At 34.2% G+C, this 27,696-nt stretch overlaps 1 protein-coding gene across 3 annotated transcripts in view; it reads left to right on the forward strand.

The window, feature by feature from the left end:
• Window positions 1-27,696, forward strand: part of LOC118202686 (sodium-dependent nutrient amino acid transporter 1-like) — a 166,262-nt gene that overhangs the window by 76,431 nt on the left and 62,135 nt on the right. The window contains exons 3-7 of one of the 3 annotated variants that reach the window (XM_035374862.2): window positions 3,031-3,196; window positions 9,233-9,364; window positions 13,121-13,269; window positions 15,740-15,786; window positions 25,630-25,762. In XM_035374862.2, coding sequence (XP_035230753.1) covers window positions 3,031-3,196; window positions 9,233-9,364; window positions 13,121-13,269; window positions 15,740-15,786; window positions 25,630-25,762 — 627 coding nt within the window. The remainder of the gene's footprint in view (window positions 1-3,030; window positions 3,197-9,232; window positions 9,365-13,120; window positions 13,270-15,739; window positions 15,787-25,629; window positions 25,763-27,696) is intronic. The other 2 variants (XM_035374863.2, XM_035374864.2) reach the window with 2 other exon arrangements.

Raw genomic sequence — 27,696 nt, forward strand, 5'->3', positions numbered from 1 at the left:
AATGATGTAGAAAGATGTGGTATTTAAAGGATGGTTTTAGAGAATTAAGTCAGAGCGTGTTCTGCCTGCTGAAGGTCACATTTGTTAATTGATTCGCCTGAGAGCAGTTTATCTGTTGCGTTGCGTTATTAAGCTTGTCACACCGACATTAAGCTTTTGATCCAACATGCGCGTATTTTGTCTGTGAAGCCTTTTTAGGATAACTTACGATTTACTTAGTTAAGTTCAAATTCGTTACTTCTGATTTACGATCTAAGTTTCGGCTGGTTCTGTAAGTACGAGCGCAGCATTCTGTTGATTTTTAACTAAGTAAAATAGTCTTTCGCACTCTCTATTTTACTTTCCAAGACGTAGTGATAAGTCGCTTACTTCTTTTACTAGAGTTTTCATAGTTTATGCTACAAAAGAGAACGAGATTACAATTTGATTTGATGTTACTGTTAGACAAGTGTAATATTGTGAGTTTTTGGTGTTTACAGTATTATTTGATGAAGCCGTGAATAAGTTAAGTAACTCATTAAACCTTATGCTAACTAAACTAGCAAAACCCGAAATAAACTCATAAAACTAGTTATTTCAACATTTGCGTTATCATAATTAATGGGAGTCAATGCGTTATGTTTTCATACATCCGGAACCGGGCTAGTTAAGGATCAGACAACAATATAAATGTAATTCACAAATAAAAAAACATGACATAAATTTGCAACCTTAATTCTTGTTTATTAATTATTCTCAGGTCTAAAAGGAATTCTCACACAATCGTCTTTTTATCATAATTTACATAGTTATCAACTACCCAGTAAATTTTGAATATTAATGTAATTCATAATTTTCGTATAAGATTACATATATGACATATTTAACACTGTTCAAACAAGCTATAAAACAGAAGATAGGTTATTACCTTTTTTTTTTTCACCTTCAGGTGTTAAGTATGCATTAATAGTAGGACGAACAATTAATTCAGAGAAATTTTACATTTTTAATTATTAATTATTAGGTCTTCAGCCAAAAATTAAGTCTCCAATAGAACCAAGGAAAGAAAACAACCGAATTTTCAAGAAAATTACCTTAGAGTTCAATTAGATAAATTCCTTCGATAAGGTTACTTTAGTGCCTAAAGCCAGTTAATATCAACAGTCCTTTACTTAATTGAGCCCACCAACGGCCGAGCGGTAAAGTCGCTGAACACTGGTAGTTCGGTCCGAGGTTCGAATCCCGCGAACGGGCTGGCTGCATGGGCGTTTTCGTGGTTTTCCCCATGTGTAACGTGTATACGAGCCAGTTTCCCTTAGAAAGTCCTCCACGAAGGCATCCCTCCTCTTAGGCAGATATCCTTAGTGTGCTTTGCCATAATTAAATACACCAAAAACCTTTACTTAATTGTGGGAAGAATAAATTAGAGCGACTTGCCTGTTTATTGAATGCGGTGCCGAGGTTCCATCCGAGATATGAAGCAAGCGTCCGCCAAGGAATAAAGACTCTTCAGCTGCAACGATTCATTAGGCTCCCGGTTGCAGGACCCGACGAAGAAAAGTCAGTGCTTCCGAACTTGAGGATTCGAAGCATTATGCAGAACTTGAGGATTCGAACCATTATGCAGGCGAGGATCAACATTAGCGACAACACGATGACAAAGCAATTAGCAAGATTAGGCCAGAAGTCCTATATCCAATACGTGAAACCCACTAATTGATGATAAAAAGCAGCATGCCAATCGAGGTACGTTCCTTGAGATCACAGCTTCCATTCTAAAGACAGCTTTCTTCATAGTACAAGGTAAATAGGTATGAACGCTTAACTGGTCACGAATCGCTAGGCTTAATCGGTCGGCCATGCGAGCACTCATCAAAAGAGTTAGGAAACACGAGGAAGAAAAGCGAAACCATCCTTAGTGCAGATAGGATTACTAGTTTGGGAGCAATAGCAATTTTATGCTATCCAACGAGAACCTTTATTTTTCCGAAATTAATGTAAATGCAACAAGGTCCGGAGCATAAAGTGTAGCTTCCCCCTTTTGCCTTCGCGGCTCACTCCTCGGCAACCAACACTTACCACGACACGAGCAAAAAGTGGTCTATAACCGAAAATCCTCCTTCACTTCTTTCAAAAACCCAGGCTAGCGCAAAAACAAATTTCCGCGTAGCGGAAATTTGGCCCCTTTCAGGAGAGGCCAAATTTCCGCTTTTCACCCTAAAAAACCAGATAACTCTAATTGCACATGCGCCACTTACTTAAAGGCCGCCAAAAAACGGACACTTAAATCGCCAAGCAAAAGACCTACTCTGTAGGTGAACTCCTCTGACCTTGCGTCAGACTCCTCTGACCTTGCGTCACGTACTGCCTGTCCTAAAGGGCAACCGAAACAAAGCAATTTCTTTCTAGAAGGTTCTACGGAAGTAACGCCACCCTTAGAGAATGACTAAACGAAAATTCGCTTTCGTTCCCTAATCCTTCACAAGGATACAGAAATCTTGATAAAATTTAAATAAAAGAAAAAGAATAAAAGTATCATTGAAGCATTGGTTTTTCTCCAGAAAGTTCTCACACTGAATATTTTTCAAAGAAAACAGAAACCATTATAATAGTATCCAAGAAGAGAAATTAAAAAATATGTATTTGTTTTCCATCTGAAATGTAAAGTACTTAAATTTACATAATCAAATATTAACTTAATAATAAAACATTAAATTAATAATTAAAAGAGTTAAATAAAAATTAAGATTTTCCTTAAATAAGAAAGTTAATTAACTTGATCTCTTTCATAACCAAACATTCATGCTATTATCAACATAACACAAGTAAGGTAAGTCATAAAAGCATGCAACGTTTTGAAAGAAGAATAAATTTCAAACTAGCAGACGGTATTTCCATTTCAAGTTATACACTGTAGTTAGAAACTTTTATTTTACGGCATTTAAACGTTTTAAATATCATTGATAGAAATCATTCTAAAAATGTGTCAACATCTTCTGCATGTGAATTTAATGTTTGTAACTTTCGTTTCGCGTTTTTATATTTTTCCAGTTAAATGTTGAAAAAAGTGTCATCAAAGAAAATGATGGCAAAAATGATGCACCAGAAAGAGGACAATGGTCAAAAGGCATTCAAAGCCTTCTACTCTGCCTTTCTATGTCAGTTGGCCTCGGAAACATCTGGCGGTTTCCAAACATCGCTTACAACAATGGCGGAGGTGAGTCATTTCTATTTATTTAATTGTAGGAAAATGAAACCAACTATTTGGAATCATTTGAAAGCAAATTTCCCTTCTGTGAAGCGATTATTTTCAACCAAGCAAACACATTCGAAAATAAGAACTGTATGTATCGTTTTTTACGTAACACAAGGAAAAGCATTTATGGCGTAGGTGGGAATTTCGTTCATGAAGTTTTTAGAAACTGTTGAAATATAATTTCGAGATCTTTTTAAATCCGTAATGTTTCGTAGTTTAGTTTCTAATAAATGTTGTTTATATCATAAAGCGATGGTCTCAAACTCAAATTGCACGCGGGTCGAATACCTGATCTGAAAACAACTGTCGAGCGAGATTTTTTTTTTTTAAATAAAAAGTTCTCACACTGAATATTTTTCAAAGCAAACAGAAACCATTATAATAGCATCCAAGAAGATAAATTAAAAAATATGTATTTGTTTTCCATCTGAAATGTAAAGTTTGGTATTTGCGAGACATTTTTTTTCGTAAAACTTTGATTCAGCTAAACATTACATTCTCAGACTGATATTTATTTCAAGTAAATCTACATGTTTAATTAATAATTAAACAACTTACTTAAATTTGAACAAAAAATAAACAAATTATGACTTTTTCATGCTTTCAGAGGAAACTTCCCAAGCGAGAGAAAACTTGAAAATAAATAATAAGAACCTAATCTCTTATCTATTAAATTTATTTTCGACACATTAATTAAAAATATGTATGCCTGTTTGTAAATCATTATAAATTTCCCTATTTCATACTACGTCTGTACGCTTGATGGCGTTTCGATTCTAATAAAGTTTATAGCCTCGGAGGAAAATTACTAAAATTATCTTCATCACGGATTGTAGATGTTCATCGGTTAGTTGGGTTCTTTTCTTATTAATTTTTAGCTATGAAAAATTCCCCCTTCCCAAAAAGCGATTATTCTGTAGAGCATTAGGTTATTTTGAAGCAGGAGTACATGAGAAATGAGCAATGCCCTAGCTAGGACTCGAACCTGGACCTCTCGAATACGCGCCGGGTGTGCTACTGTTACAGCACGAAGGCCTGCAGAAAGGAGGGAGAAAATACCTTATAATTAATTATTTGTGCAAAAATTTGCTACTGAGCATATTTATCTTTTGCCCTGTAAGAATAAAAGTGAATCAAATCTGCATATTCAAATCTTTTCACGAGATTTATATCACATTGTAGGTAATTTATCTCCATTTATAGACAATCTGGTGCAATACTCATCTTTGTTTTTAATGATAATAAAAATAATATAAACTCAGACTCCAATTAACTAAAATCTTTGCAACAAATACATTATTAAAATGCATTCGCGGTTCGCATAAAATTGAGCCCACAAGCGGTCGAGCGGTAAAGTCGGTGAACGGTCCGAGGTTCGAATACCGCGAACGGGCTGGCTGCGTGGGTGTTTTCGTAGTTTTGCCCGTGTGAAAAGCGTATACGAACCATTTTCCCTTAAAAAGTCCTCCACGAAGGCATCCTCTCTTAGACAGATAGCCCTCGAGACTTTGCCGTAATCTCAATAAACTCAAACCCCTGTAAAATAGTTTCACCTGCCGCATGCGGCCGGTGGAACCACTGCCTTAAAGTATAATTGTAATTACCGCGTTGACTCAAAGAGATCGAAAAGTCGCGCACATCAAATAAACATCTTTTTATAAATCAAAATTTTTATAATGTATCATCGTTCACTAGATGAGGAGTACTAGAAATGAGCATGCATGCCATCTTTCGCCTAACCAAAGAACTAACTCAAATATAAGACATGATTTTTGCCTATCAAGTTGCTATTCTAAGACCTGACACTTTCCCAATGCAAGTGATGTCTTGGGATTTTTCTCTTAAAATATTACGAGTGGCTTAGGAGAAATATCGTTTCAGGCCAAATTCTATTACACTCGTGTCGCAAAATTAAGAAAATTTGCGCATTATATCGAATATCTGAAAAATTACTGAACAGATTTTAATGAAATTTAGCATGAATATAGATTTATAATAGAGAAACAGATATACCATTCAAAAGTCGTTTTATATGCGCATAATTGTCAGTAAAGCTCATAGTGTGGGGTTGTCCAAAATCCACTGCATACTTGACAGGAGGCAGCTGAGGGGTCCGTGTGGCAGTCGATCCCACTTCTGCAGCAGTTTCAACTCCGAGATAGTTCTAGAAGGAGGATGGCGAGAGAAATTGCCCTTCAGAGAGCGTCCCAGACACTCTGTATAGGGTTAAGGTCAGGAGATCTGGCTGGGCAATAAATATGGTGAACCTTCTTACTTTCCAGGTATTTGTCCACCAGCTGAGCTCTATGTGGACAAGAATTGTCGGCGATTAACAGGAACCCAGTGCCAACTTTGCTCTGAAATGTCGAGCATAATGCTTGTTCAAAGCGTTAAACCTCCAGCACTTTAATACACCGTAATAATCTCTTTCGCTGATGAGGCAGGGACGTTATCATGCTCCAGGCTTTGTCCAGTTACAGGTACGCCGAATCCGGGCTCATCTGTAGAAAGCACGGTGCTCCACTGAAGTCTTCTTCAAGGCGCATGTTGTCTGCACCGTACTAAACGTGTGTTCATACGCGTTACAGTGAACAGGACGCAATATTGGCATATAGCTATATCTCGTAAAACCTTCGGGCAACTGTATACCTTGTAACTCGGGTTGCAGCGTCAGCACACAGTTCACATGAGAGCAGAGCTGTGAATCAGTAGCAATCTCGTGGAAAGTGCCAGATAACGACATTCATTCGTCGATTTGGATATTGGGCGATCCTTTCCAAGTCTTCACGATACAAACGCTCCGTTTTGAAGCTGTTTCCAAGAACTGCAGACAATACATTACTGGACGTAACATTGAGCTCTGTAGATACCCAACTCTTGTGAGAAACATGGGTAATGTTGTGAAGGAGTACTAACTCCCAAATCGCTAAAAACCCCTTATGCGCTTATGGTCTTTCTACAATAACGACTCAGCAGATACGTAGGTGTATGCTTACGTATTCGACTCTGAATACTGGCATAATTCTTCGGCAATATAATTAGCACCTTTGGTGCAATGCTTTTCGTAAAAATAGACGTAATTTGCAAAATTTTTAAAATTTGCACCCGAGTGTATTATAAGCCCTCTGTGGCAATTACCTGCTAGAGCCAGAAATCAGCTATCAAATTACTGAATAATAGCAGCATACAGAGGGAGCTGGAGTTGGTGCTTATCAAGCTGCTCATTTTATAAAATAGATAATTTTCAGTGAAGGATAATTTTCAGTGATTTTATGGGGAGCTTTAACTGATTTCATGACTTTCATCTGATACTAAGTCATAAATTTAAAAATTCATTTTAAAATGGATCTGTGGTTTTGAATATAGTTAAAAGTATGATAATCTTGCATGAAATAGTGCGATGCACTCGATAATCGGCGCTTTTTTCCCCGATATTTCTGTTGTAGAATGAACTAGTAGCATTTCATTCGGTAATATTCGGAAAAGCTCGACAGTTGTTGCGTGCATTTTAATATTTTAAGCTAGTCCTTTGCTTAAATTTTCGCAATTTTATATTATTTCCCTGTTTTTATCTTTAGTTAGTTAAAATGTTTCCAAAATGAAAATGCTGATTAAAAGAGAAATATATAACTTTTATAATTTATCAAAATAAAAAAAAAAAAGAGTGTAGAGACATTAGGTATATTTTGAAAGCAGGAGTGATGAAAAATGAGCAACGCCCTCGCCGGGAGTCGAACCACGGACTTCTGGAATACCCGCCCAGCCTGCTGACCACTACACTACGAAGGCATGCTAAGAAGGCGGGAGAAATACCTTATAAAAGAATGGAATACTTTAAAAGAAATCTAATTTCATCTGCTTGTACGATGTGTTTTATAAATAGTTAAACGCAAAATGATAAAACAGAAGCTGTAACAGGGCGAATGATAACAGAGAAAGCTAAGAAAATTTATCCATAAATATTTAATGTTATTAAATATAAATAAATTTTGATTAAATGTATTTCCCAGTAACTTTAAATATGCTTAAAGAATCATTATCTGTAAATTTTTCTTTCCTCAACACATTCAATAACAGGAAAAAAAAAAAAAAAGTCGAATTATACAATTTAATCTGATATTCCGGCCTAACTTAAGTATAGAGCGTACCGGATTATTAGAATTTTGCTATACTTTTTGTCCCCTTTCTATCTGCACCATTTTCTTGTTATCGATTTTAAGGGAACTTGGTACCCCCAAAACGATGAAAGAACCGTTATTTCAATTTTTTACTAAAAAAGTACCTTAATACCCTTGCGTAATTTTGTAGCGAAATTTTGAAATGATCTGACGATAATAAATGGTATAAAAAGGCTTTTTAAAATTTAATAGCCCTTTAAATGCCACAACCTCTCGTATAATTATGTGTATTTTTTTTACTTCTTAATTGTTTCAGTAACTTATTAAAATCAGTGTAAAGGAAGGGGAATGTAATTAAATGTGACTGCAATCATCAGTAAACTCTGTTTATATGTAAAAACCGATAAATTTAAATACAAAGTGAAAATGAAAAAAAAAAATTTCACCTTTAAGCTAGGTTTATATTATTTTATGTATTCAGCTCAGCAAATATTTCTGTGTGTATTATCAGTCAACTTTGCTATGCTTCTTCAAAAATTGAAATTATTTTGATAAGACGCGAAAAGAAAGAGGTGGTGTAATAAAAGTGATCAAGTTCCTGACTGTAGCATTATTGAAATAGTGTTGGAACTAATATCTTTAACTAATTAAAATACATCTGAATTAATTTTAAATGCAACTTACATACGAAAACAAGTGGATGAAAGAAGAGAAGAAATCACATATGTTTTTGAGTTGTTTTAAATAAAATGTTTTATGTCTGTTCAATTTAAAAATTTTTCTTTTTGAAAAAACGAATGAAACTACAAATTAATATTATTAATATTGATTATAAGTGTTTCAGAAAACATAATATAATTAATACATGCATTAAAATTGTTTTGAACGTATTTTAAAAAATAAAAACAGATAAATAAAAATTTTACGTGCATTTTATGATTTTTTTACAATACTTTTGACCAGATAAAACTTTAAACAAAAGCTAATTTATGCTTATATTAACCAATTAAACAGTACTAGGTTATATTTTATATATATATATATGTTGAAATTCAGTAATAAAATTTTAAAGAAATTTGAAATAATTTCATACATTCAGACAGTTTACATTCTTTAAACTGCGTTTTCTCAGTTTGCGTTTTTTCAATAACTCCTTTTACTTAAAGTCATAAAACTTATACAGATATGGATTAAATATTTTTACTGCTCATTTAAAATTATATACTTAATAGAAAAAGGATGGGTTTAGCATAATAGTGAAGGGAAAAAGTATTGGAAGTGAAAATGTGATATAGATCATATTTTTCTCAAACTTTTCCTACAAAAATGTGCTTTTTTTTCCTCAGAAACGAACTCATTGATTGCAAAATCAATAATTAAAATTAAATTATTAAGAACGCTCTAATAAATACAATAAAAAATTTGGGGCAAAAACATTGAAAATTAATTAAAGAAAGACATTTTAATTGTTAAATGTTTCTTCAAAAAATTTAAATAAAAAAAATTACTGGCAAAAGCATTTTTTTCAGCTTAAAATCATTTTCTGCTACAAAACCACTTAATAATATTCATAAGTAATAGGTGAAAGTTTTCATATAAAATAATCCTTCAAAAGGTATGAATCCCCTTAAATTCAATTGGGTTACTCTCTGCGTCACTTCTTTATTTTGTTGAATGAAAAAAACAAATCTGCTAATATCAATATTTCTTATAGTTTAGTGCAAATATTTTTGCTTTAAGTACAGTATCATACCAAGTGACTACAGAAAGTTCAGTTAAGATTTACTGGTAGAGCTTAGTAAATATTCAAGAGTATTTCGCTATAAGAGAGTGAGTAATACATTTTTAATGTTCACGCATGATATTTCTCCATAAATAGGTGCATTTCTGATACCTTATTTACTGCTCCTGTTTATCATTGGCAGACCACTATACTACTTAGAGCTTATATTGGGTCAGTTTTGCAGTCAAGGTCCTATCAAAATGTGGAGGATTGTTCCTGCATTTAAAGGTAACATTCTAAATTTTTAATATTATCCGCAAATGAAAGTAAAAAAAAATAACAGATTTTCTAAACTCTTTTTTCTAGACATTTATTATTATCATGTACAGTTGCTATTTTTAAATAGCAGCCTTTTGTTGTAATAGTTGTAATAATTTGTTTTGTTGTAATACTTAAATAGAAGCGGTAACTATTTCACACTAATCAAAATTTTGTATTTAAAACATTAAAATTTAAATTCGTTTTCAACATTGCATGGAGAAGAACCTGTGATACAAATGGATGGTACGAGCAATGCATGGATTCCTCTTGATATTGTTAAGGTAGAACATTATCCTGAGATTTACAGAGTATAAATATGATTTATACTCTGATGTACAAGTCATATTTATAATCTGTGGTCTTTATAGTTGTCTCATCTTTATACTCATTTTTATAGTCTGTTTCCAAAAACTATAAACATGATTTGCGCTCTGATATACAAGCCATCTTTATACTCTGTGGTCTTTATACTTGTCTCATATTTATACTCATCTTTATAGTCTGTTTAATCTGTGGTCTTTATACTTGTCTCATCTTTATACTCTATTTCCAAAGAATATAAACGTGATTTGTACTCTGATGTAGAAATTATATTTATACTGTGTGGTCTTTATACTTGTTTCATCTTTATAGTCTGTTTCCACAAAGTATAAATAAGATTTGTACTCTGATGTACAAGTCATCTTTATATTCTGTGGAAACAGATTTTCCTCGTTCTTTCAAAAGTGAAGAGCGTCCGAGCAAAAGCTGGATTTAATACGCCCAATTAAGTACTTTATTTTTATAAAATGAAAATTATTTTAACATATTCGAAGGTGGTAAATTTCGGATTTAAGAATGAAAAATTATGTTCTCCTCGACTTCATTTCAGCACCGCACTCTGCCAGTGAAACTCTAATCACTTTCTCACATATCTGCCAGTACAACAGCGATATTTTCAGCAGACCGACTGGATCGAGAGCGTTGAGCAAGGTGTCTGCTGTTGAATAAGATGTTAATGTCTGCTGTCGAACCTGGGACCAAATATGTCTTTATAAATTTGTAAACTGTAATTTCACTAGGAAAGCACTTTCACGGCCAAAGATTGCACAAAGCTTCCTAACAGTCTGTGCATAACACTTACCATTCTTGTGATGAGTTTTTACAATCAGAACTTGCTGTTTCTTTGCCTATCATTCCGTATCGACTAAGCTACAATAAATTTGCGAAGTAAACTGACAGTGATAGCATACCAATGCTGTCAGGTCAAATCCAACAAGACGTTCTTAAACTGGAGCATGTGCTTATTCAAGCATGTAAAAATATTTTCCATTTTCTAAAAATAAAGTGTTTATGGGGGCCTCTTAAATCTGGCGCTTTTGTTAGGACATCCTATACAAAGTAATTGCAATGATTGAATGTTAGCCTTTTCTCTATCTCCATGAGATTATTTCCGTTGATTATTTACCACAGAATATTCTAACATCATCAGTGACCATATATGGGAATTGCTCACACATTTTAAAGTTATTTCCGTGCTATCGTGTCGTTTTTACGGAAGAAAACTTCGGGCACTTTTGAAATACAGTGTTCAAGCTAATTACAGTAATTTTTTAAAAACGTTATTATGAATTCAAGTGAGTCGGTAAAACTTTTAACTTTCTTGGAGCAATGGTACATTACTTACACTGGCAAATTTAACTTAAAAATATTATAATGTACCAGAATGAAGGGTGCGAAGTGTACCAGGCTATGATAAAGAAATGGTACGATAAAAAGTTTGAAATTGAATCAAGTCTGATTAGTAGTTACACAAATTTTATAGCAAGGGCGAATTCCAAATGAAGAGGTACTTTTACGGACTGCAATTCAGGAAATATCTAGAGATTAATCATGAAGTGTTAAATTATGTAATACAATGTAAAATGCTGAATAATAATAATAGTAATATATACGCAGTATTGCAGATAATAACTAACAGTAATATACTCTTTTTAATTATGTAACATCATCCTTATCTAACTTCAGAAAACTGTGTACATACCGCATAATTTCCCTCTCTCTCTCTCGATTTTAAGATCGTGAAATTAGTTTAAAAAAGTGGGGGATTACTCGAGTAAATATGGCAAGTACAAATTTTGGAAAATCATTTTGCATAAAATTATTAGGTATTGCAATGAAACGATCATTAAATGAGGTTTTCTATTGGTTGCTGAAGAAAATGGCTCCTCTGAGGTTTATGGAAATTTTTTATGCAATGTGAAAACAGCTCATATGGGTGATGCAACTTCATTCGCTCGAAGAGCATTAAATATAAAATATTATCAATATCAAGTTAATCATGAAAACGCAGTCAGTTAAGGTGTCTATAGCTTAAAGAGTTCAACTGGAAATCTCTGCAGTAGCCTCAGTAAAAAACATCAAATAATTATTTTGTGGAGGAACAGCTCACAAGAGGCGTGAACAGTTTTGCTCAGATTTGAGGCTACAAGGTAAACTGCGTGCCCATCGTCTTTCCTCCACTTATTCAAATGAATTAGCGGAGGACCACACAAAGATTCGTGTGTGCGGTCCTTTCATAACCCGCAGTTTTTGAACTGTTACAAATGTAAAATTAAAACGGTATGATTAATTCGGTCTTCAGAACGTTCTACACAGAGTAAGTACCCAGAACGCTCTGAAACTGTCGTCTAGAGGGAGTCTTGCCGCTAGAAAGATCCTCACATAGTGGTGAAGAAAATAACTTTCAATTAACCACTTCTATGCATTTAATATTCATTGAGAATTGTGTTTATTATATTGTTAATAGAGCTTCTCGTAGATATATAATAAATGTATTTTTAGTTCAGTCTGTAGTTTACGCGCAACCTAACCTAAACGCAAACCATTCAGCTGCCAGTCACTGCAATGGAATCGTTCCACTAGTGCACCATCCCCCTTCAATTTAAAGGATTTAACCTAATCAGATCTACGGCAAAATGTAGGACAGATCGCCCAAGAACTACATATACACATTTAAACTGTTTCACGGCACTTAAGAATGATTAAGAGTAAGGAAGCTTGAAAGTGGGTGTCTCAAGAACACACTGAAAACAAAACACTGCGTTTGGAAATGTGCTACTCTTTCTTAAGCAGATATGGAAAACAAAGGTTTCTGCAACGAATTGTGACTGTGGATGAGAATTGGGCATTCTACAATAATTGTACACGTTTCGTCGTATTAGTTGCGAGCGAAGGATGTTCCAGGAAGGACTCCAAATTAATATTTGTAACGAATTACTGTATAATGATATTCTTCTGCTGTTACTGATTACTCATTCCTTCCGCAATGTGAAACAATAAATGCAACTCCATATTGTTCAGATATGCGGGAAATGCGTGACAAAATGGCCTTTAGCAACTAACACTTTTTCATGGACATGGATTGTTTTTTGCTTTAGGAAAACACCCGACCACATACGGTAGTCTAAGCTACACAGGAAATCAACACTTAGAATATGAAATAGTGCCTTATCCTCGATACTATTCTGATTATTTCCCCAACAGATTTTTATCTTTCGAAGTTACTTCGTTTGTGCAAGAAATGCTTTGCTTTTGTTTTTAGTGAATTTATTTACCAATGAAAAATATGTCAAAGTATATCTACTTTTCCTCGCCTATTCATCGTGACGGATTAAGTTTGTGATTTTCTTCATAAATATTTTTCACTTATTTGCCATGTATTTTTTTAATTTTTTTATTTAGGAGTCGGTTACGCCCAAGTCATTTCAGTGTCATTCATTCTTGTTTTCTACAACTATTTGATGGCCCTCAGCGTTTTTTACATTTTTTCCTCAATGCAATCATGCCTGCCATGGACAGATTGTGCTTATGCTAACCACACAGTTTCTCAGGTAAAAATTGCGATTATTTCTACCTTTCCTTTTTTAATTCGTATAACTTTTAAAAATTATTTTGAGTTTGTGTATCAGCTGGCCCTTGCCGAAGCATCGCCAAAAATACAACATCAGCCTTTGTTTTCCACTACCGTTCGACAGCCATAGAAGCTGTTCGGAAGTTTGTTTTTTATAAAGAAGAAATTTGCAATTTCTTTTGCCTTTCTGTTCGTATTAATGCTCTCTATTTTTTATTTTTATTTTCTGTTTTCGTGAAGAGAGTGTTACGATGGCTTTTATTTCTTTACCTGCGAAAGTTCTCGAGAATTTTATATGCGAAATTCTCCAGACAACATTTGTTCGTCTCGCGTTAATTTTTGCTGCATTTTGCATTATGCGTTTAATGGGTTTTCCAAGAAATGAAGCTGAAGCAATCCAGGTTTATGGCCTCGTTTCATTGATCTGCTGACGTCGAAAATATGATTAGTCGATAAAAGGCAGATATCGAATGTTGGTGGTGTGCATGAGGATTTACTGGAATAGTAACCGACTAATGCACGAACAAGTTCGAATGTGATTATGAGAAATTCTGAAAATGTCCTGAGGTGCCGCTGCCTATGCTGCTGCTTCGTTACTTAATACTAATGGATTAAAAAAGGTGAAATAGTAATTAGAATTGCAGAATTTTTGCTGCAAAGAACGATGAGCTCATAGAAAAAGATTTAATGACACTAAAAAAAATTGAAAGACAGTAAACTAATAATAATCGTATTAAACTCAATATATCAACCCTGTCGTCGTTAACTCGTCTCAAATTAATAATTAGTTGTTGGATCTAATTATTTACTGTATTGCATAAAAGCACGGAATTTTCACGACGAGATATTTTCATAAAATATTATAAAGATGCTGGCAACTTTATGCAAGTAGTCGACTGTTTGCCAGTATTAACATTTTTACATGATTGGCCCGGAACCTTTAATGAAGGTTGCTTTCTTCCTGATACCGAACTTCGTAACGGTTCCGGCATATTTGTGCTTTTATGCTAGGCTCCCTCTTTTGGTGGCAAGCAATGGTCAAGTCGAGAAATGTTCCGGCACTTTGTACAAGTTGACGACGGTCTGCCACAATTAACACCTTCACTTGGGTGTTCCAACAGAATTGATGAGTGTTTCAGGACACTGAACTTCTGAATGGTGCCGGTACCTTCTTGTCATTATGGCGTGGAGTCCCTAAATATTAACGAAAGAAATATCATCTAAGATTCAGGCCACATGGCTTAACGATCCGGACCACATGGCGCTTAACAACATTCTTTAAATCAACGAGTCTATCTCGGAAAAAAAAACGGGGAAGTGGGTAAATAAAACTGAAGTGAATTCTGTTTCTAAGTAATGTTAGATCAGTTCCATTCGCCCTATGCAAAAGTTTGTGTTAAGGTGATTTTCGAGGTAATAATTGCAATAAATAAATAAAAGTCTGAAGTGGTATTTATGTGGATCAAATAAACCTCGAAAAATAATCTAAAAAAGTTAAAACACAACTTCTGGGAGACCAATATCTACATTTCGTGAAATTATCCTTCCATCAAACATTTTTAGCTATTTATCGATAGTGACATTAGCAGTGTGATGTGCGGCAACCGTTTTATTGGAACCGAATATGCTCCAAATCAAAGTCCTCTAAATTCGCCCGCAAGAATTTATTATCATCAATCAATATTATCTCTCACTAGTCACTACAACTGCATATCCTCTGTGGTATTAAAAAAATGGTCACATGTTTGGCACTGTGGTATAAACCACACCATAGAGTAACCTTTTACAAATGTCAGTGCTTCTCGTGCATCTCTTGTAAATTACAAATGGAAGTGTATTAAATACGGTTACATTTTCTCTTGAAAATCCTGTATCATTTTTATTGGAATAATCTTTATAAAACAGATTAGCACGATTTTGGACATTCTGAAAATAGCAGCGCTATAGTTTTTGTAATAAAAAGCACAGGAATTAAAAGGCAGGATGTAGATATATAACTTTTTTGCGTTGATAAGTTGATAATTAAGCACGGTAATGACATAAAATTCGCTGAAAACATCACAGAAATTCTTCACTTTGGGGGGGGGGATAAATTTTTGTAACAGTAAATCAGAGGGGAATTTCGGAAAGTCCTTTATCATTGTGTACAGATATAAAGGTATTCTGGTACGTTAATCGTTTTTATTACTTTTCTGATATGATAGTACTTCCAGGTTAAATTAATTACAAATGATATATTTTCAAATAAAAGTTTTCAATTGTAATAAATACATTAGTTTCAACTTAAATATTTTCAGTTATAATGAATCATTTCTATGTTTCATTATGCAGTAACTTAAATTGATCATGCTTATGAATATGATTTCGGATATTATGTAAATATATCCGATTATTTCTTAACAAATATTTTACAAACATTTAAGAATAGTTTAAAATTTTTTAATTTTCAGAATGGTTCTGCCGAAGACTTATTAGCGCCCTCAGAACAATTTTGGATGTAAGTACTATTTTAGCTATACGATAAGAAAATATGAAAAACAAACTTACAAATTTCTAGCTGTGATTTCTTATAATATGACAATGATAATCATAAAATTTCATAAATTCTACGTAACCCAAACAGTGTATCCAAAAAACAGCAATTTATTGATGTTACATCATTTATCATGGTTGACTTTTAGTCCGATATTTTTTTTTTCTGCTAGACTGCAAACATTGCAGCCGTCAATTTTTAACCAGAAAAATTCCTATTTATTCAAAAGTTGCTCATCCATACGAGCAGTTGAAAATTCGACCAGAGCACAACAAATTTTCATGTCTCTTACGTTGAGAAGTCTAACTAAATATGTCATGTTTCGTAACATTCAACGAGCTGCAATTCAGCTGGTATTTGAAAGCTTCATAACATTAATAATAATAATACTTTGTATGTTAATGTTTACCAAACTTTTTTTAAAAAAGTATTTTTCTTTTAGGAAATTGATTTTTTGCATAATTTCAAAGATTTGCTGCATTGTTTTAAAATTTAAATCCAACCAATACTTGTCAAAATATTGGGGGTAAATCCATCTTAGGTTAATTCTGGCTTACTTGATTATGACAAAGCACGCTAGGGCTATCTGCTGAAGGGAAGGAATGCTTTCGTGGAGGACATTTTATGGAAAACTGGCTAACATCCACTTTGCACATGGGGGGGGGGAACTCAAACTCCCATACAGCTAGCCCGTTTGACTGGAAATGAGCTCAGGTCGAACAATCAAAAAGCTATAAAAATGTAAATGTATCAGGCACGATTAGACTGCAAACTGAATTGTGGCCACAAATGTCAATTGAAATAAAAATGAATATTTAATCCGCCTCGGCTGCAAAGTTTAATCTGTATTAAGGATCAATATATATGTAAATTAGCTATCAAACATCCTTACAGCTCTGTCTCTATCATTACAAGTATATAAGTATAATGTGTGTGCGTGTTTAAGTTAAATATTTTTGAAGTAAAAATGCAAAATTGGATCGATATCGCTACATTATGGAGAGTAAGTAGGGAAGGAAAAAAAAAAAAAAAAAGAGAGAGAGAGAGAGAGAGAGAGAGAAAGTGCCATTCATTTTTAAATCGAAAGCAAATAAATTTGCAAAGTATAAATATCAAACTTAATGATATTCAATAAGTGAAAAATTTAGAGACGAAAAATTGAAAGATAGGATTTATGTAAATCAAGCTTTTTTAAAAAAAATGGAGAACAAGGGTGGAATATGATTTCCTGTCGTATTCGGAAAACAACAACAAAAGCCAATCAAATAAACCAATCATGCTTTCGATCCCAGCAGTTACATAACATACCAAAAAACTTTTAATAGCTAATTTTGCTTTTGGCGAATTAAACAGTAATAATCAACAGTAACACTTTGCAAGAATTATTTACGTCATTGTACTATTATGTGTCGGCAACAAACAAAATATCTACACTTGTTAGAATATTATCAGAGATTCGAGGATTCTGATTAAAAGAATCGTGTTTCATTGAACAATTTCTATGGCATGATGAGAAACCAAAGAGCTGCGGTTAGCCAGAAAAAGGAGAACGGTTGCACTGCAGTTAATCGACACAGGATATTCCAACCAATGCGCAAAATTATATAGCCGCAGATAATGAATTTCCTATAAAAATGTGAAAAAATGAAGCTCCAAGTAAAACTGCATGCATTGTTTTCGTGCAATCAAGGTTTCAGAGCTATTGTAATTGACAAGAGACTTTACTTCTCACATTATGGACCAATAGTTTTTCCCGTTCTAATGACGGAAAAAATTCTGTTCCAATTCAAAAATAATAATTTAGTCGTTATTCTTTTCTTTCCCGTTGTCAATTTCAAAGTGGCGTGTATTTACAGAAGTTTCAATTACGACATGAACTCTAGGGAAGTTAATAAGCATTCTTCATAAATGCGACTTTAAACGTAATCTCGCATAGGGAAACACGAATCTTTTGCTTAATAAAAATAAACAATAAACCACCTATCGCATAATAGGTGATTTATTTCATCACCTGTTGTGCACTTTTGTTTGGATAAATAAGTAAGTTTGTTTGTCTACGCTTTCCGCTTTCTTAAATGTCAACGCTACACGGATCGTCCCATCTATATGCAAGCCCCATACCAGGCAGGGGATGGGTCGCCAGCAGAGGTCCCTAAAGATGATAGAAATATGCTGATCATGCTACACGTTCAGGAACTCTAATTCAAGAAAGCAGAATTTTAACAAATTTTTCTCATAAACCTCCGCTCAACGCTGACCAACCGGAGTCACCACTCCCGGCGACTAGAGACTACGATGGGATTGCAGCACTTCGCAACACTCGCAGCGCCTCTGGAACCGCCAGGCTAGTGTTTTATCCCCTGGTACCGAGACTTACAGAGTTACAGAGTTAGGGGATTTGTCTGGATAAAAGCAACAATAAAGTACCTATTATAATATGGGTGATCTATAACATTTAAGAAATTATTTGATGACGGATATCTGTGACAATCGGAATCAGTATTAAATTGATTTACATACATTCAACGTTCGGTAACATTTAGCCAAGGGGATGTTTAACTGACTCTACATTTAGCCAACAAGACAATTAGCCGTCACGACAAATAGACAGCAAGACATATAACGACTACACGTTTAGCAAGCTGAGCACAATTTAGGCAAAAACACAAGACAAAATTCTAGTAAAAGTTGTCCATATTTATCCGACAAAAGACCTCTTCCAGAGTGCGCAAGGACAAGGATTATGGACAAACACTACATTTTTGTCTTTTAACACTCTTTCAGTTTGAATGATATATAAATATGTCAAACCAGGTTAATAATGTATGCTAAAACTCAACAAGGCTTAAGATCAGAGATGGTATTTTTAAGACTGGAAATTCGAGCAACGAATGTTACTGATAAGAGAAAAAATGGAGCTTAACTTATTCAGAATTTAAGAAGTTTTGTAACTGATAGAAAGATAAAATAGTTTCGAATAAATGTGGACAAATTTTGCTAAAACTTTGTCGCTTGATTTTGTGTAAGTGTACGTGTTGTCAGCTAAACAGGCTATCGGCTAAACGTGTTGTCCATTAAATGCGCTGTCGGCTTATTGTCCATGTCGGCTAAATGAACGTGTCATTAAATGTCTTACCAGCTAAGTGTTATGCAATACTATATGCAAATGCATATAGGAAATGCACTCAAAAAACTTTCGAACATTTTATAAAAGGTTACAAAAAATACAAATTAAAAAAATAAATTACAGAATATCTGTGAATTTTATTTGGATTGAATCTAAGTTTAGAATTGTAAAAGAACGAATAAAATAAATTCAATAAAAAAAGAGATATTAATAAATATATTATACTAAGAACATTGCTCTGTATAAAGCTAGTATATATCCTAAGTTGTGCTTTCGAGACACGAAAAACACATGTTAAATTTACTAAATTGGTTTAGTAGATCGGAAGATAATAGAACTATCCCTCTTTTTACTAATTCCTTGTACGAAGTAAAGGAAGTATTGTAGTCACGAAAAATTCCTGGTATCATATTTCAACGAAAATATCCATTTTGACCGCCATCGAATACAATTTAACGATGTTTTTGCGTGACATCTGGACTAATAAAGGACTCTTTTCCCCCCTAAACGAATTATGAAACAGATTTAAAATGGATTCAAAAGAGATTTTTTTCGTGGCGTCTGTACGTATGTATGTACGTATCTCGCGTACTCAAAAACGAGTATCCTTAGACTACTCAAATTTTGTATATAGGACTGCTATAACATGTAGTTGTGAAACTCCCTTTTTTGGTTTCAATCGGCCAGACCAAAAGTGTATATATATAACCATTCTGTTACGAGGCTCCATGAGCTCAGTTTTTTTTTTTGTTCTTATATGTTGATAAATTGTGCATTTTTTTGCTTTGAAAATGATTGAATTATATTGTTCTTATCTTCCGGTTAAGGTTTTATGCCTTTAGTTAATCTGCATGCAATATTTGTAGAATTATCAATAATTTAAAAGTTATTTAATTGCGGCTAAGCCTAATTTTCTTTTACTATAGCAGCCGTATTTGATTACATTTGAAATTGAGCATAACAGTGAATTCCTTCTTTCTGTACCTTCAGTGTCTTTCTGCCGAGTGGGACCAAAAGGAAACTTTGAGTTTTGCACACCGAAAAATCTGCCTTCTTGCCTGCTGGGCAAATTGCTTGATCTTGAGTAGAAACTGTAATTTTAATTGTAAAATTCTTTTAAATTGTTTTTATGGTATTTGGTGTTTTATGTTTTTCTATATCTTCTAATTTTTAATGAAAATATTCTGATTTTTTACGTATTTTTGCCTCGCCTCGAATTGATAACTGAATTACACTCATGTCCATAAATTAAGGATAACTCTGAGTCACGTGGAAATCGAACTCTAAAATAAATATATCACCTGTAAAATCACTACACACATCTTCAAGAATCATATGCAAATTTCAGAAAGTAACCAGATGACACCGATGGTACGTCACAAGGACGAGAGTGTAAGAGAGTGGTATATAAGGAATACAGGCAAAGAAGTAAAATTGTTCGCAGGCGCTTTATAAGCATTTCAGTGCAATAACCGAATAATTATGACACAAAGAACGCATTTGGATGATTTTTTACGTGGTAGAATTATCGGCCGTCTGGAATGTGGGCGTACCGAACTGGAAGTATCAGACGAACTTAGAATTGCCCAGAGTGTCATCTCCAGGCTTTGGCAACGATTTCAAGATGATGGTAATGTGAGTAGACGTTACTGCACAGGTCGCCCCAGAGTTACGACGCCGAATGAGGACCGGTATTTGGCAGTTACTGCCAAAAGAAACAGGCGGAGCACAGCCTCAGACCTGTCTCGTCAGTTCTCTTCAGCCACTGGTACGACAATTTCAAGGCAGACCGTGTACAGACGCTTAGGGCAGATTGGTCTATATGTTCGTAGACCTGTCAGATGCGTTTCACTTACTGCAACTCACTGTCGCCTGCGGTTAGCCTGGAGTAGAGAGCATACATTGGGGACACCGCAACAGTGGGCTTGTGTGATGCTTTCCGACGAGTCCAGGTTTAGCTTGCAGTCTGATTCTCGCCGGACTTTCATATGAAGAGCTCCAGGTACCCGTTACCACCAAGAAAACATCATTGAACGACACCGTTACGGTGGTGCAGGAGTGCTCGTTTGGGGTGGAATTATTCTGGGTTTCAGAACTGACTTGCATGTTCAAATTAGGACCACGACAAGCCAAATCTATCGGGGCGTCATTCTGGAACAACATGTACGTTGTTTGGGGCGCCATGGGCGTACAATTTGTGTTTATGGATGACAATGCCCGTCCTTACCGTGAAAACATCGTAAGCGAATGCCTTCAATGGGAGGATATCACCGGTATGGACTCACCAGCATTCTCACCGGACTTGAATCCAGTAGAGCACGTGCGGGATATGCTTGCCGACGAGTTGCAGCCCGTGAACCTCCTCCTACATGTGTAGCGGAACTTCGGAGAGCATTGCTTTTTGAGTGGTGTAATATCCCCCAAGATCAGATCGATAATTTGATACTCAGCATGCCTAGGCGTTGTACGGACTGTATCGCATCGTCTGGGAGACATACAATGTATTAACTATCTTAGCAACCATGTAATATTGGTTTTTTGTAAATAGGTTTTTTTTTAATTTGCTCCAGGGTGAAAAATTGCTAATTTTTTTAATAGTATCAAACATATAGCATCTTTTTTGCTCTTTACCTTTTGTTTAATAAATAAGCTTTACAAATAAGTCAAATTTGTTTTGCTTCTAACTCTTCCTTTGCCTGATTTTGCATTATCCTTAATTTCGGGACATGAGTGTAATTGAATGAGAAATATATCTCTAATGAAACTCGAGGAAATAAGTTTAAATGAAACGCAGGAAAAAATCCATACAAGGAGGTCATGTGGTGTACACATAAGCTTTTTTTTGTGTGTGTGTGTTTGCGTGTAAGGTGTACATCTTCTGCCTTCATAAAGGGTAATTTTCATCAGTTTTCATTATTACAATTAAATGTTCTGAAATGTGCGCAGTTAAACTGGTATAATATATTCATATTCCATGAATGTTTTTAAATTTACAACTTGAAATTATAAATATAAATAATGGCTTTCGTTGAATATAAAGAAAATATGTTATTATGTATGTTCATTAAATATAATTTAAAACCACAGTTTAGCAAAAGTACTATTTTAACTTCAGTATTAATCCACTTTTTAAATATATTTCGTCTTAAAAACAATTACAGAACTGGTCGTTTACATAAACCCTGTAAGTTACGTTTCACAAGCTCTCAACGTGTCCATATTTGCTGAAACGGCAAACAGTTGTGCGATACTGGGAATTTTTATTTGGAAATATTGGAAAGCTGGCTGATGTCACAGTTGAATGAGAACAACAATAATTACCTCTTTGAATAATTCAGTTGTCTGGATGACTGCAACATAGATCGTTATCAAGGTCATTTGCGAAAGTATTTTAGTCAAAATCTGCCACAGAGGCAGAGAAAAGTATCCGAATCAATGTTTGTCACAAGATGACTAGGACACACAGAACGAGCAGGGACAGGGAAAAGTGGACGGAGCACCAGAACTTCGTCAGTGACGTTTACAGGTATTGCTCCTCCGCACTACTGTACCCGCTGGGCTTTCGGTTGGCCCGCATCGGATGCCAACCTAACAAGACATTTACATAGAAATTTTACATTAATACTAGACTTACGTATTAAATATACAATTACAAAGAAACAGTATACAATTATTACAAAGAAGTTAACCTATTAACAAAAGTTGGATTATGGCAAATTAATATAACATAATTACTTCGAAATACATCATACAAACTTTCATTGTATATCGAACATTATACTTCGTACAAACAATATGTTTACATTAATATATCTAATTGCATCGAATTACAATAAACATCTTTTTAAGGAACTAATTGGGGAAGAATATTTTTGTGTGCATCTCATTGTACTTAGTTGTATTCAAGGCAAATTATCTTGTTAATGCATTTCCTTTCATTTTCTAACTTGTTACACACAATTGCTTCAGCACTGGAGTCTTACATTATTATTATTACTTTTTCTTTTTTTTTTAAATTGATGTATCATAAACACAGAAAATATGCATTAGAAAATCACATAATACTTACATTTACACTAATATATCTAATAAAATCATATATTATTCTTTTAAAAATTTATGATTTAATTATTACAAGATTTTCCCCCCTCATCTCCCAATACAGTCCAAATTCTTAATGTAATTATTTTGTAAAACAATTCATACCATATTTAGCTTGTTTCAGACATTTGCAACAAGCAGGTGACAGGTGACGGAGGACGAGGGCGCCTGATGTTTAACATAGGTAAACAGGCATATGCCCCGCGTCCTCCACTATCTAGTGGCAACAACTCCCTGGAGCCTCATCAGGCTGCCTCGGGAGTATATTTGAATCTTAATGAGAAAGTTACATGGCCATACAAGGGCGGTTGACATAGTCTACATTACGAGTGATGTGTATGACATTTGAAAGTTTTAGGATTACAGTGGTTACAGGAAATCTAAAAAAAAAAAAAAAAAAAAAAAAAAAAAAAGAGGGGGGGGGGCATAATAATGTAAGACATAATACACATAACAACATTGAATAACATTTAGACCATACAGTACACATAAAAACACTTAAAATACACAGAACATACTCACAGACTACTAAGTAGAGTACTAATAATGCATTCATGTGATGCTGTTAGAACATATAATGCTGGACAGATGTAATACTATGTGACATATAAAAACGTGTAATAAAACTGGTAAGATCACAGGATGCAGAGCAGAGATAAAGCTGTGATACTAGTGAAAACACATGGTGCATGCCAGATATAAAGCACGCGTGTAACATTGCCAGATATAAAGCACGCGTGTAACATTTCCAGATATAAAGCACGCGTGTATACTAATTAAAACACATGATGCAGGGCAGTTTTAAGATAGATAATAACATAAGTTGCAAATAATTATTAGCGATGAACTTTTGGTTTACATATGAAACAGATGGTAGTATATGAGTAATAATACTTATGGGGAGACAATTCATAGTGCATAAACCTAGGCTAACACATGATAGGAGTACATGATGCAGAGCAAATATGTTAATAGTATATACACATTATACAGAGCAAATATAGAGCTAAATAAAAGACATGATTCAGGGCAACTATAATACTGATAAAAACACATGACTTTGGGCAGAGATGATGCTATTTAAAAGCACATGATGCAGGACAGAGATAATACTAATGAGAAACACATGATGCAAGCATGAATATGATACACATGGTACAGGGCATATGTTATACTAATAGAAACTCATGATGCAAAGCAGATATAATACAAATAGGAGCATATGATACAAATAAATATTAGGGTAAACAGTTGGTGTTAGAACATATGATAGTATGTGTGTAGTAATATTTAATGAGATAACTCATAGTGCAAGTGCCTAGGCGAACACATGATAGAAACACTTTATGCAGAGCAGGTATGATGCTGGTATATACACATGATGCAGAGCAAATATAGAGCTAATTAAAAAACGTGACATAGGGCAGATATAATACTAATAGAGATACATGAAAATACATTATGCAGTGCAGTTTAAGTTCTAATGAACACGTATGATGCAGATCAGATACGAGAAAAAAAAGAAAAAAGGCCACATGCCGCTGAGCAGGTATAGTACGATTAAAATCATTTGATGCAGGACAGATATGATACTAATGAATATACATGATGCAGAACAGATAAATAGCTTATAGGCTCATAGGGTACAGAGCATATGTTGTACTAATAGGAAAGCATGATGTAAAGTAGATGTAATACAAATGAAAATATTTAATGCAGATAAATATTTGGGGTAAACAGTTGGTGTTTCACATAATGCATATGATAGTATATGTGTAAAAAAAAAAACAAAAAAACTTAGGATTAGACAACTCATAGTGCACGAACTTAGGCTGTCATACGATTGAAACACATAATGCAGTGCAAATATGATATTAATGTATATACATGATGCAGAACAAATATAGAGCTAATTAAATGACATGGTGCTGAGTAGATGCAGTACAGGTGAAGAACGAGTAAAAACACTTGGTACAAAGTAAATATGATGCCAATAAATACACATGGTGCAGAGCTGATATGATACTAATAGCAAAGCAGATATAATACGAATAAAACAATTTGTGCAAATAAATATTAAGGTAGACAAATATACATATGATAGTATATGAGTAATAAGTGCTAATAGAAACATATGATACAGAGGACGAGTTAATCTGGCCCTGATCTCCAAGAATCATCGAACTACAATATATGGCGAACGATCGATGTGGTAGAGTTAATTGGCCATGATATTCCGACATGTGTGGAATGAAATTTATCTGCCGTGTTAGCAAATGTGGACACACCGAGTCCTGGGAAAATATAATGTATAAAAATATTTTTAATGAATTTGCCTGTGCTTCAGTATGATAAAATTCGGCGCAGCTAGCACATATGTTATACGAATTTTCAAGATATTTCATGGAAGCATGTTCAATCATGTCAAATAAAAGCTTTTAAAATTATTATTTTTACCTTCAAGCTGAATTATTTAACTTACATTTATTAGAATACTTCTAAAATATTTTTCTCATTTCTTGTGACAAAATATCGCTTAGTGGGTTTATTCCTTTATTTTTATTCTAAACATTTTTCAGGCAAGAAATTTTGTTGAAATCCAGTGGCAACGACGACCAGTTGGCTGTAAGCTGGAAATTATTCTTATGCTTGTTAGCGACGTGGATAATTGTGTACATAACAGTTATCCAAGGAACCAACTCACTGGGGAAGGTAAGATAGGACCTTTCCATTATTAAAGGCGAACATTGAATGCTTGCTATAAAACCAGGGGTTCTCAATCAGGTGGTAATTTCATGGTTTCAGGGGGGTACGATCAGCCTTTAATTTATCTGTTAAGTATTTAGTTTTAGTTTATGAATATAAAAAACTTTTTTTTTAAATTCAAGTTTGGTATTTATCAAAGATTGCTGCACTTGCTATTGTATAATTTATAAAAAATATTGAAAAATCATCTAAATGTAGATAAATATATAAATTTATTTTTTGAGTTGGGGAAACGGGGGGGTGATCATCTAGCAGTGGTGAAAGGGCAAAAAGAGTTGACAATCCTTGCTATACACCATAGTTTCACAACCTTTCTTGGTTCACTGCCCAGATATTTTTTTTGGGGGGGGGGAGAAGCTTAGCACCCTCTTCAAATTTATTTAGCCTACTTGTATCAAATGACATACTAGGGCTATAAATAAAATAAAGAACTTGATTTCTTTATAAATTTTTATTCAATTAAACTTACAATCTCACATTGTCTTCTTTAAAGTAATTAATCAACTTTGGGAAACTACAGTGCGTTGGAGACGGTTTTACCATTTTTCACAGCAGTGCTGGAAATCGTATACTAGAATTGCCTTCAGCTGGTGGATTAGGGTTATTTTATTGCTTTCTAGCGTGTCAAAATGATGTTCTTTAAAATGGTTTTTCAGGCTTAGGAACAGATAAAAGTTACATGAAATAAAGGGGCTTAGGAATCACAGAGAAGTTTCTATTAGCCAAAAACTCATTAACTGAATAATGCAATGCGACAAGGTGCAATGTCGGAATGGTCAGTGGGCTCTGTTTCTTGTTCTCATCCGCATGACCATAAGTCTTTTAAGAACGTCGCGGTAGAAGTGTTGCTTCACCGTTTGACTTTGACTTGGGAGCACAAACTCTTTGGAAACGGTTCACTCCCTTTATAAAATCATGCTCTTGATTTTCGACTTGCTCATTCTTGCCTTTTGTGGTCTTCGTGAGCTTCAAGTGTTCCATTCCTGGCTCAGTCGCTTCGTTTTTGGGTGGTACTCGACCACCCTGATGAACTGAAAATGCGTTAAATCTCCTGAAAACTTGGACTGTTAACAAAACGTGGTCTACATAGGCCTGTTGAAACTTTGTAAACGTTTCTATCCCACTGATAGAAACAAATCCACTGATAGAAGAAAAATCTGATAGCCTAAGGTAGTTAAAATTCGTGTCACTCTTTTTCAGACCCCACCCGAAAAAAAAAAAAAGTTTACACCCTCCGCTCCCCCCCCCCCCAAAAAAAAAAACCCGGAAGGTTTCAGATTTTTAAATTACGTCCAAAGGGGTGTTTTTTTTTAACATTTTGTGTGTTACCTTTATTTATTAAATATCATGTTCTTCGTACTTAAACCATAAAATTCAGTTCAACAGCAATATCGAAAAATAGTTTAAAAATATCTTTAGAATTTCCGATACACAGTCTCGCCGCGCTGGAGATAAAAATGTTTTTTCTGAACAACGTTGCCATGGTTCGCTTTGAAGTCCTCGAGTTTGTTAATAAAAAATCTGATGTGTACACCACATGACTTCCTTGTACGGAATATTAAATTATACGCATTTTTTCTTGCATTTTATTTAAACTTATTAGATTGAATTAAACCTACTTCACCGACAGCGCATAAACCGCAATAGAATAAATGCATTCTTTAAAATTCACTTTGTTTACCATAGCGACACTCTGGCGCTAGGTTTAACAGTATTATATTTCATTCATATTATAACTCAGAATGTACAAAATCTATATCATTTAAAGAATTATATCGTTGCCACATGTTCTATTCAAATAGCTAGAACTATAAGAACTATAAAGCTAGAACTATGTATAAAAGAAATTAAGCAAATAAAACACAAAAGAAACAGTTTTT

This window comes from Stegodyphus dumicola, chromosome 3 (genome assembly GCF_044657685.1).
Source record: "Stegodyphus dumicola isolate Sdum_Otavi_A_Nest chromosome 3, ASM4465768v1".
NCBI classification, from domain to species: domain Eukaryota; kingdom Metazoa; phylum Arthropoda; class Arachnida; order Araneae; family Eresidae; genus Stegodyphus; species Stegodyphus dumicola.